The 15890-nt window shown below is 38.1% G+C and overlaps 2 protein-coding genes across 2 annotated transcripts in view; one reads left to right on the top strand and one right to left on the bottom strand.

The window, feature by feature from the left end:
* Positions 1–15890, top strand: part of LOC141432896 (SCP2 sterol-binding domain-containing protein 1-like) — a 532736-nt gene that overhangs the window by 32966 nt on the left and 483880 nt on the right. The window lies entirely within an intron of this gene.
* On the bottom strand, positions 4978–12691 carry LOC141432858 (SCP2 sterol-binding domain-containing protein 1-like). Its single transcript, XM_074094658.1, has 3 exons — positions 12600–12691; positions 7970–8129; positions 4978–5820 (listed from the first exon to the last, which is right to left on the bottom strand). The coding sequence occupies exons 1-3, from the start codon at positions 12600–12602 to the stop codon at positions 5618–5620; spliced, it is 366 nt and encodes a 121-aa protein (XP_073950759.1). The 5' UTR covers positions 12603–12691; the 3' UTR covers positions 4978–5617.

Genomic DNA, 15890 nt, shown 5'->3' with positions numbered 1-15890 from the left:
ATCTCTCTTTGAGAGGGACGTTGTACGGTGATTATAGTTTTTGCAACTAGATAGTAAAATTCCAGAAACCACGTGGAGACAACTTGCGCATTAAAATATGCCAGACACGAGAGCAATATAGAATTTTGTGATCACTGTTCACTGTTAAGGTTAATCGCCGCATAAAACACTATCAAAATTACTTCAACTAGCCAAAGAAACAGAAATAGCAAAATTAGATATGTCTACATCCGCCATGTTCAAATGCTACAAATGGAATCGCATCAATCATCAATATTACTTTGACACAGCCGCTGTCACAAACGTCAACAGACTATAGTGAACTGTTCACAAAACCGCGCTGTGAACTGTTTTTGTGCGCCGTTTTGATGTAAGAAACATGCAGTCTAGTACATAGATGTCAATGAGTAAAAGCGTATTTTTTTCGTCCATCATCCTTACAATGTTTACTTCCAATGTTGACCCTGAGGCCGTATTGTCTAACGTGCTGACGTTCGCAGCCGCATTCATCATCACTCTCTACCCTCGTCTTATACGTCGTACCTATGACAGAAATAAGTGGTGAGAACGATAGTAAATTGCTCAGACAAAAAGGCCTCACAGGCCGATAGGACTACGTTATTTTGAGGTACTTATTAAGTTTCAAGAATTCTAAAGTTTCTTATTTTTTGCCTGTGGGTACAGTCGTACCTATGAAGCTTATTGTAGCGTTTTGTGTCATTTTTGTTGCCTGCATTTTCAGCAATTTGAAGATTTGTGGTTGTTTTTTTTTATTTGAATAAATCTCGCAAAATAAATTTAAAGTTAAAAATAATTATGGCATCATATCTAGGATAGCCTGTGGAGTATCAGGTTTTCCTTAGAACGCCAACCTGCCACCCACCCTTTTAAATTGTACTTATGTAGGTTTTTTCCTGTTATGTGTACGTTGATGTTTATATGTGTTTTTCTGTTTGTGTGTGCCTGTGTTTTGAAAAATAAAGTCTTATCTTATCTTATCTTTTATGTCTTTCCTGTGAGCTGCGTCCGCCAGTTGCCGCTACTCTCGCAATGTCGTCACCACCTAATAGGAGGCCTGCCAACGCTGTGTCTTCCTGAGAGGCTAGTAAGTACTACGAAATTCGAAAATGGAAGTTCGTATCGTACCGTCCCGCTGTCGCTAATATTATTTAATACGAGAGTGAGAGGGACGGTACGATACGAACTTCGATTTTCGAATTTCGTAGTAGCCGTTAGTAGAGGCCGTTGTAAAAGTTATTAGTTCTACGAGCGATGTGACCTACCTATTGCCACTTCAACTTACATTCTTCGAGCTACTTATATCATTGACATACCCAGTTTTTTAACAAAGGACAAAAGGAGTTCGATTTAGCGACAATTAAAAAACTTAACTGTGTAAAAATATGTTTATTAAGTTACCTACCTACATCTAACTTATAGTAAATAGAGAGCTAATATAACATAACAACAAGCCTGTCGTTAAAATAAGATCATGATCGCAGAAACTTAAACTACCGTGCTTTATTATTATCACTATCCAGTACGCATGCACTTAATAGAGGTAATCTAAGATCGCACGCGTAATCATTTTACACACGGAACAGAAAATTATAGTTTTTGTTACAAACCAGAACTTTCACTTAGGGCCCCATTTTACAAGTAATTTACGAACCACAAATCTGAGAATGAAAGTGATGCTGTTAGAACGAATACAATGACAAAGGCAGGCACCTACGAGTACATAATGCAAAGCGGGGCCGCTAGTAGAGCTGAATTTTGATACAGTATAACCTAACCAGCAAAAAGTTGGAAAACCCCCGACTTTGTCGGTTATCTCAAAAACAGCTAAACCAATTTTGATGAAACATGTCTAAGAACCATCGCCAGAAAATCTGCTTTCGAATAAAAAAAAACGTATTCAAATCGGTCCACCCGCTTAAGAGCTACGGTGCCACAGACAGACAGACAGACAAAAAGCGGTCAAACTTATAACACCCCTCTTTTTGCGTCGGGGGTTAAAAAGAGCCTTTTGCGGCCTACATCCTACTAATATTATAAATGTGAAAGTTTGTGAGTGAGTGAGTATGTTTGTTACTTTTTCACGCTTAAACGGCTGGACGGATTTGGATGAAATTTGGCGGAAAGTTAGTTTATAACCTGGATTAAAACATAGGATACTTTTTATTCCGATATTCCCACGGGATAGGGATAAAATCTCGAAATAATAACCGCTGGGCTTAGAGTCATGAAATTTGGATGTAGGTAACTGGACATCTGGAATAACACTTAAGTGACTTTTTGACCCGATATTCCCACGGGATAACTAGGGATAAAATCTCGAAATAACAACCACTGGGCTTAGAGGCATGAAATTTGGTATGTAGGTAGCCGGACGTCTGGATAACACATACGCTACTTTTTATCCGATATTTCCACGGGATAGTTTTGTAACTAAGGGACCCCATACATCCGTGTATTATTGTTATTATTATTTTGTAATTTTTTCTTTAATTGTATACTTATTGTAGTTTTTAAGTATTTTATTTGTACTTATTTTATTTTGAAAAAAATGACTTTCTGCCAAGCTTCTTGCGGCGCATTCTTCTTGGCAATGATGGTCTTTCCGAAAGTGCTGGTATTTAAAAAAATGACGTGTAAAAGTGCCCATTGCGGCCTATTTACTAAATAAATGATATGAATTTGAATTTGGATAGGGAAAAATTTTGAAATTTTAGCACTGGGTTTAGAGTCTTGAATTTTGTACAGTTATTCACAACACAACCTCAATGAAGACCACGATATAAATTTTGGAAATTTCCAGGGGAATTTTGTAAAATCCCGAAAATTTCAATTGCAACTACCAGACCGAATAGTTTACGCATGCGAAGCCGCGGGTAAAAGCTAGTATAGAATAAACGTTTCGATTTTGATACCGTTTTTGTCTACTCTCTTCTCTACTTATATAGTCTATTTTTGATCTACTTGATTAAGAACCAAGACAGAAACTTAGGTACTAATTAATCTCTCGCTCGACCTTGACCAAGAGCTAGAGCCGGCGTTGTTCTTAGGTTGGAGACATAGTGCATAGCATAATGGTTGTCCAATGTATTTTATCAGAAAAGTTCGTATTTACGTACTCTATCAATCAATTAGATTCAGTACCTACCTATCGTGCAGCCGTTAGGTAGGTACATTTTTAATTTTGACTTTTGACACTAGATAATAAAGTTCCATATTGATGGATATGAAAACGTCACTCATAATCCGATCGCGATTCGACTTTTCCCGAATGGAAAATCATTATGCAGTAAATCTGTAGACTTCTCTTCAATCAACTTTTTAGTGTAGCTTGTTGCCATGGTAACGTCTCCTGAAGCTGGTTACATATTTGAATATCGTAAATTAAAATACCTACGGTTAAAATGTCGATGTTCAAAATATCGAAAATGAAAATATCGATTGTATCACAATATCGAAAGTTGTTATACCTATGGTCAAAATGTCTAAGATTGAAATGCCGATTGATTAAAATATCGAATGAGTAAAAATGACGATAATCAATATATCTAAGTTTTAAATGTCAACATATTTGAATGTCGAAAATTAAAATATCGTACATAGAAATCTGCTTTATGTATTGCTCCTTTCTCTTAATAGCATTTATTTTACATAATCTAGTCATTTTTAGCACTCGCCGGCCGCTGCTGCGGCACGCTCGCGTCGCTCGCTCGGCTCGTGCGTTGTTGTGGTCACAGTTCTAACCTAACCGAACCAAATATTTTTGGTTATTGATGTTCAATAGGTTAGGTTAGGTTAGTATTGCGTCAAGGCGCGAAGCGCCTCAACTGAGTGAAATAGGAGATCCGCAAAGCGGAGCTCCTTCGACCCTGTCACGTGATATTTCACACATAGGATATTCGATACTCTGTACTTCGATATTTTGGACTTCGATATTTATATCATTCCCAAGCAGCACGACAGGCTGTATAGAAGCTGTATTTTAGTTTTATTGTATTCCACAGGCTATATAGTGAGGCTGTACAAGGGCTGTATAAGCGCTTATACAACCTCTATAAGTAAAAATTGGGCCCCTTGTTATACAGCCTTATGCGTTATTATAGCTGTATAGTTGCTGTATAGCTAAAAAAATAGGCTGTACTATAGCTGTAGAAGAGCTGTAGTATGATGTTGAAGAAAACCATAGGCATATAGTTATTCTCTTATAAGTTTCTTAAAAAGATAATAGTTCTTCATTGGTTTTTTATGAGAATTACAATGTGAAATTTATGAAAACAACCGCTTATTCTTTTTAGTTATGATAATGGTGGGCCGCCAATTTACTGTGAAGTTATAAGTCAAGAATAAATTTTGGACTTTAGGTAGTGATAATTGTAGATTCAACGTGCCGATTTATTTTTACTGGGAAATAGTGCATAGTTTTGTGGAAAAATATTCACGCGCCCGCGAAATACTGAAGAATTCACGAGAAATATTACCAAAACAAGTAAGTAAGTTTATGGTTTTGAGGTTAGAATCATAAGATTGTTAAATAATACTGTACAACAGGTATCACTTATGATTTATTTATCTGAAAATCATAACTATAACTTCAGCAATACTCAAAATAATGTAAGAAGTCATATTTTCTTTTATTGTTATTTGTTCGAAAATGGCGACAGATTTTATACAGCGTAAAAGATATCTGGAGAGTATTATAGATTCCGTGGTTTTACTACGCACTTTCTGGATTCCGTTTCACAGCTTTTACCCTTTAATAGCCGTTATAATATAATATTTTTATTATATAGGCTGTACATCAGTTTTCAGCAAATAAATTATACAGCATGTCAGTAATACAGATTAAAGCTGTATTACAGAATTCATTTATTATTATAGTTCTATAAAATCATATTTGACAGAAGTTATGAAACTATTACACTGACAAGAGTGTACAGTTACGCATTAATAATAAGCTTTAGAAAGTAGTTTCATATACCATTATACAGAAACAAGTATAAAGTGATACCATTTTATAACTTATAGCTGTAGTAAGTAAGTGATCACATGCAAAATACAGCCTCTATGCAGCTTGAAGGATAACATTAGATTGAAGTGTCAAAAAATGCATAGGGTTTTAAAGTGGAGTTCAAATATTCTGTTTTAAAGCTTTAAGTTTACACGGAGTATTTTATAAAAACTTAGTACAGCTTTAGCTGTATAATAACGGTTTAATCACTTTTATAAGTAAATAATCTTTTCTTGACACCTTTATGGATCACCAGTAGAACTCTAAGTTCTAATAGTGCTGTATATTTGATGTCGGCAACGCTTGCGTGCTGCTTGGGTTCGATGTCAATTTTGTAGATAAATATATTTTCGATGTATTGGACGTAGGTTATCTAACCATTCAACAATATAAACTTTCGTTATTATAATTTTCGATATTTCGATACAGTCGATATTTTAATTTTCGATATTTTGAACATCGACATTTTACCCGTAGGTATTTTAACTTTCGATATTCAAATAGGTATGTAACCCACGATTGTTTCATGGTTACGGGACAGAATATCACTTAAAAGTTGATTGACCCAAATTATAAGCACAAACACAATCCTTAATCTAGTCTAATATAGGGTTCCAGCTTCATAGCCCTCATGACGTCACCGGTGACGGAACAGCGCCCTGATTGGAGGATGATGCGAGAATCTTCGCGGCCCTGCACCAGCTGCTTGAAGGTGGCCTCTGTTAGGGTGAACGTGGTGTCCGGGTCGTCGTCGGGCTCGCCCTCGTACACGGTTACGTTGTTTAGGTCCAGCGCTGTAAGTTGATGTATATATAGGTTTATTTTATCATCATCATATCAGCCGCAGGTGGTAGGATCCTGCCGTGAAGCAGCAGTGCTTGCAGTGTTGTGTTTCGGCGTGGAGAGACAGCCGGTGAAATTACTGGCACTTGAGTTATCCCATCTCAGGCCTCTAGGTTGGCAACGCATCTGCAATACACCTGGTGTTGCAGATGTTTATGGGCGGTGGTGATCTCTTACCATCAGGAGACCCACTTGCTCGTTTGTCATCCAGTCGAATAAAAAAAAAGTAAGCGTAGGAAGTCCACTGTTGGACATGGTCTTCCCCCATAGACCTCCAGTTGCTTTGGTTTTAAGCGGCATCTCCACCGTGAAACCGCGGCTTTTTACTAGTTCATCCATTCATCTCGTTGGTGGACGTCCTACGCTGCACTTATCGATCCGTGGATCGGTTTATTTGTTATCACGGAATGAAAAAAAGGATCGACAATTACTGGTGTTCTAAATTTTTGACGCGAATCATGCGTCACGTTTTGTCGCGTGTCTGAGGTTATTTCTAAAAATCCGGTCACTTAGGCACTTGTCCCACCGCCGACGATGAGCGAGAAGCGAGTAGAGCGAGTAACTAGAAACGAGTGGGCGAGCAGCGAGAAGCGAGTGTAGTTTTGTCGCTCGGCTGTAAGCGAGTGTTCGCGTGCGACGGGCGATTACTTGCTCCACCCGACTCGCTCGTGCGGGGCGGCCGCCAAGCTGACATCGCTGAGCGAGTATCTATAGCTCAGCGAGTTTTATAGCTCTTATCGCTGCGACAAAAATTGTAAGAGCGAGTTCTCGCCGACATTGTGAACAGCCAGCGATCAACTATTAATATATGTGTCTCTTCACACAGGATCTTATATCTTTTGTTCGTTTCTTGAGCGAGAAAATAGTCGATAGCCAATCGTTTCCTCGCTGGCGGTGAGACAAGTGCCTTAGCAAGTCCGGCCACAATCCTGATCCTGAGAAAGGGTCAAAAATCCGGACATGTTCGGACAAATCATGACGTATGGCAACCCTACGCGGAGCTAGATAGCGGAGCGGAGCGAAAAAGTAGTGCGGGGCAGAGTAGCGGAGTGTTTCATCATTCGCGGAGATTCCCCGTTTCCCCGCTCGCCCGTTTCCCGGATTTGTATGAAGTTTTTATCTAGTTACCAACTCCACGGGCACTGAAGAGAAGCGGAGATTTTATGCAATTCTATTGGTGGTTTTTTTTATCTCGCTCACCGCTCCGCTGTTTCATTCCAGTCCAATGGACTGGACTGGCAGTCTTAGTTAGAGAAATGAAGGTATTTGGAACTTGAGCGAAGCTAGTAACATATAAGTATATTATATTCGCTTCCCTGCGGGCCATCATGTAGAGCGGGCATAACGGTAATATAGATGCGCTTGAGTTATTTGCTATCTATCTTGACCTACCAGATGGGCGGATGTAGGTACTGTCTACTTGTCATTTCTCGTTGCTATATTGACGTGACGTCCATCTAGTTGTTTATCAGTCCTCAATCTAAGGCTGGACTTCATGTAGTGGTATCTTAATGGTGAAAATTGTATGACATCATTATTTAAATTATTGGCTAAGTGCGAATCGGACTTGCATTCGAAGGATTTAGGATTTGTCTAACATCTGATAGCATGATAAACTGTTGCGTTGCTCTGATTGAGTTCGAAACACGTCAGCGTATGTAGTGTGGTGGTAGTGATATTGGGTTTGTGTGATTTGTATGTGTTCTTACAGCGTGGAGGCGTCACACTTCTTGCACACATCCGTCCCTGTTTTGTATCGTCAGTAGGGAGAAATCGGAAACTATAAGAGATAGCGAAATCTGTTCTTAGGAACCATGGCTTCGATTTTAGATTGAATAAAAATGGCATTCAAATTTGTTTGATTTGACTCTAATACATAACCGGAAATTGAACCCGGTCGAAATCTCAGTAAGTATTTTTTTTAACTTCTCATGCTCTTAAAATGTTACTTTTAAGCTCCGCTGAGTTGTTTCCACTAGAGCTGCGCTGAGCGAGGATAGGCAAACGAAGCGTTTCTATTGACATTCATGATCATAACAAACACATTCCTAACAACGCATCTTCGCACATCACTGGTGGAAACAATACCTAGATACTTACTCCAGCTATAAACCTGGGTCTCCTTGATGATGTTAAACAGGAACACGCCCCCCAAGGCCTTCGCTTGGTTTTTATCGGCAGCCTTCACGTGCGCCTTGATGCGCGTGATCAGGTCAGCTTTGCTGCCATTGGTTGGCGACAACTCGCTCTGATTGGCTCCCTGTAAAATTTAAAATTGATGATTACGACGAGACTTGTGCCTTTGGGGTTACTATATAAAGGAGGAGTTAAAAACCTGACACTTATTCCTGGGATATAATGAATGTAGGATGCATTGATTGGCGTGATGTCACAACTCGATTTTCACAAAATTTCCTAATTTTTAGGGTTCCGTAACTAAAGTGGAAAAACGGAACCTTTATAGTTTCGCCATGTCTGTCTGTCCGTCCGCCCGCGGGTTACCTTAGAGACTATAAGTGCTAGAAAGCTGCAATGCATGGGGATATATTTATGCCGACAAAGTGGTTTATTTATACTTAAAAAACTTAGAAGATGGCATGTTATACGTAGTAGTAAAGTAACGCGTATAAAGTGTCCGTATAGATAACTCGACGTTCCATATTCGAAAAATGACTTAAGTCCCATATCAAATCTGTGCACTAGCTCTACATATAACAGGTGAACTCCTCAAGTTTTTTACATATATATACTTACCACTTTGTAGCAGCATAAATAGTAGGCTAACTTATAAAATATACTTGAAAAATTCCGTACGAAATACAAAATCCTGAGGAAAATATTTAAGATACCTAGTTGATTTTTTCGTAACGGCTACGGAATCCTATCCTGGGCGTTTCCGACACGCTCTTGGCCGGTTTTTATCGTTACATTGGTGATAAAAAAAGCAGCACAGATTTTACGCAGATCGCGTGGGAATAATGGGATAAAAAGTAGCCCACGTGTTCAACAATTTCATATATCTACATATCAAATTTCATCCATGCCGTCCATCCAGACACGGTCCGAAGGGGGAGCTCACAGGCGACATGACCGCCCCCCCAAAAATGTACACGTCAAATTGAAAAATCTTCTAAAAATGTACAAAATTAAAAAAAGTTTTTGCCCCTAGGCCCGATGTATTATTATTAGTGACCCCCCCCCCAAACTTCAGGCTGCGACCGCGCCTGCGTCCATCCGTTTCAGCGTGAAAGAGTAAAAAATGCGCACGCAAAAGTGCTAAAATTCTCCGAGATTCTTTGATGTCGTTCTAGAAGGTTGTCGAAAAAACTTACGCTGATGATTTCAAAATATACTGGTAATTGAAAAATATTTCTCAAATATGCTAATTATGTAACTATGACATTACGTATTGTATTGGCGTTAGCCGGTGTAGTCACTTAAGTCAGTATTTGCTTTAAAACGACACTTGCTTGCTCATCACTTTCTTCACTTACCTAACGTCGCAAAAGATTATACTTATTTGTGCAACAAGAGAGCAAAGTTGTTTTTTGTTGCGAGTGTTGATTTTGAATCCCGAGTAAGCGAAGGATTCTATAATTGAATCACGAGCGTCAGCGAGTGATTCTAGGTTAGAATCCTAAGAGCAGCAAGGGATTCAAATACACGAGATGCAAAAAAACTTTGGTCTCGTGTGACACATACAATTTTTCACCTCAGCTGCGAGATCATCATTTAAATGTAACTTAAAAATAAAATCACATATTTATAGTTTACAAAACAAACACATTTTTTTTAAATATAATCCGATTATTAAGAAACAAATACAATAATCACATTTAAAACCATAAAAAAGTGTCCAGTAGATACAATACAAATCTCATACTTCTTGTGCTAGGTATGTCACACTTATTTTTTAATACTGCAAACAGCCTCATCTTGGAGTCATTAAAAAGGTTGAACAATAAACGTATAATTTATTATAAATGTTATTAAACCATTAAATATTCATTTCATTAAGATTTCTATTACAATAAACAAATATTTATTCCAACTGTAAAGGTAGTGTACGGAATTATTTTAAAAAAAAAAAACAAGAGAAGCGGCTTTCGTGCAACGAGGTTGCATACTTTATTAAAAGATCGGGAAATTTTACATTTTGGAAATATTTTGTTGTCATGTAATTTATTAGGTATCTATCGATATATTTTTAATATCAAAAAATTAATTTAAGATTGTAATCAACACATTTGATACTACGGTATCTCTCGCTTTTTTCGTGTTGAAGTGAAATGACAGATCAAAGTCATTCAAATATTTGGAATTCAGTAAGTAGACCTAACACTGTACTCAGCATTTAAAAAAAATAATTAAAAAGTTACTTTGTCTCACGGAGTGAGCAAAATGCGATTTTGCTCACTGATTTGATGATTTCTCATAGTGAAACCTGCCTGTTTGAGGTGCTGTAGTCTTCTAACAACACAAAGATTTCATACTTACAGAAAGACAGCACAAATCCAAATTTAAACTGTACCTAGGTACATTATATCCTAAGCTTACTTAGATGGATATCTTCTAGTTAGGTAATTAAACTTGGAGAACAATGAGTTAACAACGGTAAAAAAATTGGAATTTCTCTATCGCTTTATGTGTCAACAATAGTACATTACTGTAGAGGCCGGGAAGTAGGGGGTTGCCGGCCAAGCAGATATAGACAAGCAGGACAGGGATGCGAGGCCGGCAACCCCACGTTCCGGCCGAGGCTTGTATAGTGCTTTTCTCAAACATGACATGAAATAAAATAAAAAAAAAAAAAGTTGGCGGGACGCTAGTCTGGTCGCCCTGTTGTGTGGCTGCTGGCGGCGGGCGGCTGCGGGGCGAGTGGTGCTGGCGGTGGGCACAGGCCGTGTCGCAGAGCGCGCGTTGAAACATAAGACGGTCGCATTGCCGGCCAGCGGCCTGCAAAGTTGTATGAAATCTCTTTGCAGGCCGCTAGAGTGACCGCGCGCACGCAGCTGAGCCGCAGCGCCTGTAGCGCGATACTTGTCAGCCTATTATTTGTAACACGTCAATATTTCATGTCATGTTTGAGAAAAATCTATTAATAATAAATTTGAGTAGGCGTTGATATTATATCATTATTTTTGGGCTCTCTATGAAATACAGTGTGTGTTTTAAAACAAAATGTACAACTCCGTGAGCTCTTAAAAAAACTTTCGGATTTTAGAAGCATACTTCGGGTATTGACGATGACACGCGATCGTAATATGCGGTTCTGTTCTGTTATCTACTTGCAAAACTTTTCAAAGTTACCGTAAAAAGTTATGTAAAGAATAACCATCAGTACAAAAAAAACCTTATAATATTACGCTTATTTATATTTTTCTGATTTAAATTCAATATGACTTTTTGTCATAATACAAATAAAACAAAATCAGCATTTTCGAATTCTTCCATTGATGCTTTAAATAGAGAATGTCGCGCCTTACAAACTACTTTTTTTTGGAAGTATAAGTATAGAGCTGTTTGTTATATATACTGTCTCTACTTCTTTTTGGTATGTCAAATTATTTTTTTTGGTCTGCTTCGTTTAATATTTTTAATGTACTTTTCAAAATCCTCACATTTCTTGAAACATATAGCTTGTATAAAAACAATTTTTTTTTATTCGTCTGTATGGCAAACGAGCAAGTGGGTCTCCCTGATGGTAAGAGGTCACCACCGCGCATAAACAACTGCAACACCAGGGGTATTGCCAACCTAGAGGCCTAAGATGGGATACCTCAAGTGCCAGTAATTTCACCGGCTGTCTTACTCTTCAAGCCGAAACACAACAGTGCAAGCACTGCTGTTTCACGGCAGGATTAGCGAGCAAGATGGTGGTAGCAATCCGGGCGGACCTTGCACAAGGTCCTACCACCTGCATATACAATTATAAACAATTTCCCGTTATTGCCTATTTACCTACTGAAATACTTACCCTGTTTAAGTTGACTCCGCATAGAAATCAATTTTCGAAAAATAAACTAAATAAGTAAGTGGTGGTTTTAACTGCTCTATATAAATCAATGAAAACACAAAGAGTGCACTCTTCGCGTGATGGATTTAGGGCTGATCCGTCCGGGTTTCCCCGGAGTTGTCCTAGTTTAGAGGGCGTCCGGGGAGCGTCCGGGCAGGGTTTCATTTGTAGTCCGGGTTTAAAAATATTTTTAATTTTTAGACCAATGCAATTAGAATTTTTTAAAGAATTAATTTCCAGCAAGCTGTAAATCGTTTTATAAGGATCTTATTTGATTGGCCTATATTACACCTACTGACCAAGTTTAACAAAAAACCTAAGCCTGTTGACATGTCCGGGTTTCGGGCTCCAAAATCCGGGTTTTTCACGGGTCTTGTCCTGGTAGCCAAATTTTAGAGATGGCAGCCCTAGATGGATTGCTACTAAGTGGCGACTAACTACTAAGTCAAAAAGACAATTGTCATTTTACACACTACACGAATCCTTCTGATTTCCCCCGAAACCCGAAGGTTATTCTAAGAGCTCACGGATTGTATCTACCTAGACCTAAAGAGATAATCTTAACACTTTCTTTTTTCGAGAACAATAAATATTACAAAAAGTTACATTAGCACTGGCTGTTTAAAATTTTCTTTCCACAATAAACTAATCACCAAATTAAAAATTCACACTGGCTAAAAAAAAATAAAAAATAAAATAAAGTTTGGAACTCACCATTCTGTGTGTCAAGTCCCGTTGCGTTCGGCGTTGTGACGAAGCAGGCTTTCACTCTCGCCTCGATGATACTTCTTAAAATGACCATCCCATTTCTTAAGCAGCAATTTCAACCTAATTTCGTAGGAAATAAGATTTATTTTACTATTTCTAACTGCTTTACAATGACAAGACAATGTATTTAAATACGTACACGCTTGAATTTTTCGACTTTAGACCCTGTGAGATGGTTTCAAGCTTGTTAGTGACTGTAATCTTATAAGTACTTATGTATTCTAAATAGTATAATGAAATGATTAATGTTGGTGGGATGAGAGATGTTGCGAAATGTACGAATTTGATTTAATAATTGCTTCCAAAGTATAATGTACAAGGGTGTTATTGTCTGAACAAATTTTGTCTACACGGCGTCATTAGGTATTAGTGCGTCGACCAACATCAAAAGCTGAGCTCTATTAACTTGGTGCATTGCCTACGAGTGTATAGGTCAAGTTATGACAGTCTTTAGCGTAGCGACAATAATTAAATACTAGCTGTTGTTGGCACCTTCATCTACAAAAAACCTTAGGTCGCAACAGTTTTGATTATATAGAATAGAATAGAATAGAATAGAATAGAATAGAATAGAAATATGTTTATTCAGCTAACACATCATGACAAAAAAAAGAGAAAACACATTTACAAAACTATAAAGAATACAAGAACAAACAAATAATGATGTGAAGCCGAAATGGTCTCCACTCAGCGGTGCCGTTGGCAGGACTAGCGTTGTCAACGGCGCTGGTTTTCTGCGGAGGCAGCGAGGTGTGCGGGACAGCATACTGCGCAACTTGCGTCAGGCGAGTAATAAATACATAGTACTCGTGCATATAAATGTAACAAAGATAAATATGCCTGTAATAATTTAAATATACTTAATAGTTTAGATAATTGGCGGTCACCCACAATCCGACAGATATAGAGTGTGGAGTAGCGTGGATATCAGCCGCCGGGGCGGAAGTAAATTTTGCCGCCTTATTTAGGGTAGGTACTCATTCTAATCGGTCCGAATCGTAGATGCGACGTTTTGTTGTTATGGAATTATCATCATCATCTTCATTGTGTATCTGTGTCTGTCCGTCCGTCTGTCATGGCCAATTTGCTCCGAAACTACTGGACCGATTGAGTTGAAATTTGGTTCTATGTAAATTGATGACCCAAACACGGACGTGTTATGCAAATAAATTAATTTTAAACATGGGGGCCAGTTTTGGGGGTAAATTAGAAAAAAAACAAACTATATATAAACTACATCGTGTGACATATCAAATGAAAAGGTACATTATGAAAATCTCTAATATATATTTTTCATTATTTTAAATTAATCAGTTTTGAAGTTATTTAAGAAAATAGGTGAAAATTGACCATTCCTCCGCCCCTTATATCCTAAAAGCCCAGTAGGTAGGGACTAAAATTAAAAAAAAAAAATACAGTAAATTGTTCTATACCTATAGATTACAGGAAAACATTGTAATTTGGTAAACTTAATACTTATGTCAATCTGGTGACAATACAACTGATAGTGACATCCTGGTAGTCAGGCCAGGATCGTCTCCACAGGGTGGAACTCTTTAACGGTTAATGGCATCGACTTGAAATTTGGTATTAAAATGTAGTTTGGGTGACAATACAAGTACAGTCAACAAAAAGAACAGTCGCAAAAAAAGCTTGTATTAAAAATGAAATTTTTACCAAAAACTTATTTTATATTCTGTGGGAAAAACATGTTTCTCGCGTGTAATCTAGCCGGCAAAGTGTCGAGAGTGGACCGGAGTCACGAGTGCTGCTGAGCTGTTCCACCTCGCGAAGGACAGGAAGAAGTATTCTGAGTTGATGGCCAACCTTCAGGAATTGGAGAGGCACCACAAGAAGAAGAAGATTCGTAATTTCATAGGCGCCCGTGCGGTCTTTGGTGGTACTTTTAAAAAGTAGAAATTAAAAAGTGGCAACACTGTAGTGTCATCCCTTTCAAACCCTGTCAAACCAAAAAGCGAGGACTTGGGAAGGACACTACAGTGTTGCCACTTTTTAATTTCTACTCTTTTTTGACAGACTAGATGTCACAGCAGTGGCAGTGTGAGGTGGAGTGGCGTCAACAGTGCTGCCAGGCCTCGTATTTTAAGAGAGAGAGATCTACAGCTTTTGGCCGATATCTTCTGTTCTACTAGTATTTATCGAAAATCTACAGTTTGGCTGACATTTACTTTTCCACTGGTATTTTAAATAAATAAAAAACTTACTAATTTTCCCAAGTGTGTCATAAAGAGGTTTATGATGGAAAAAAAACATTTCAACCAATGTACTCGTAGGACACAGTAGCATTAAAGTAAAAATAATGTTTTTATTTGGGTGGACAACAATTAGCACTTTAAGATTAAATTAAATTTGCACTTTAAGGTTTAATATTTCGCAAACAGATCACTGAATAGAAAAATCGTCTTAGCAACCCCCAATGGTTTTAAAAGACCGTGTTAGCCGAGAAAAAAAAAACACCCCCATCATACGTCTATGGGAGGTACCTTAATCTTTTTTCACACCTCTCCTTCAGAAAAGTTACTTTTCCTCCCTGTCGAGAAGGAGCAAAGTGCAACTTTTCTGTTCAAGGCTTTTCTAAGTGTTTTATTGCAAATGCCATTTTTTGAAGTTGATAATTGGAAAGCCACGCCATTTTCTATGCTGGATTGTATGAGCCACTCAGGAGCAAAATTATTTTCATCTTGGGCGTTAACACTTGAATCCCTCATTACGCTCAGGATTCTACTTTAGAATCTCTCGCTACGCTCAGGATTCTATTGTAGAATCCTTCGCTACATTCTAGATTCAATGTACGCCCTCGCCGTAAATATACCATTTTGATCCCTTGAGACACAAATAACTATTTTACCACTGTTGGTGTCACTGATATGTACCTATGTATATTTATGCCCAAATACAGTTTTCTAGTAGTAACGGTCTCTTGAGCTTAGCCGCGGACGCACAGACAGATAGACAAACATGGCGACACTATAAGGGTTCCTAGTTGACTACGGAACTTTAAAAAAGATTAGCAGGTATTCGTTTTGTTGATTAAGTCGCAGTTGAGATGTTTCGCATCTGATTTAGCTTGTACTGTATTTTTGTTCGCAATAACTCCTGGCTTTTTCAAATTCGACCTGGCAACACTGGATGTCACTGTCAGTTTGAGTGCTTGCGCTGCTTGCCCGAGTCGAGTCGAGTCGAGTCGTGTACTTATTGAAGTAAGCTTTCCTTTTG

Source organism: Choristoneura fumiferana, chromosome 11 (genome assembly GCF_025370935.1).
Source record: "Choristoneura fumiferana chromosome 11, NRCan_CFum_1, whole genome shotgun sequence".
NCBI lineage: Eukaryota > Metazoa > Arthropoda > Insecta > Lepidoptera > Tortricidae > Choristoneura > Choristoneura fumiferana.
The sequence above is the reverse complement of the archived record's forward strand: the minus strand, read 5'-3'. Positions and strand labels throughout refer to the sequence as shown.

What these genes read in the sequence shown, in the direction of transcription:
- LOC141432858 (XM_074094658.1), bottom strand. An exon ending in GACCCAGGTTTATAGCTGGA is followed by an intron (nt 5,821 to 7,969) that starts GTAAGTATCTAG and finishes ATCAACTTACAG; the next exon opens with CGCTGGACCTAAACAACGTA.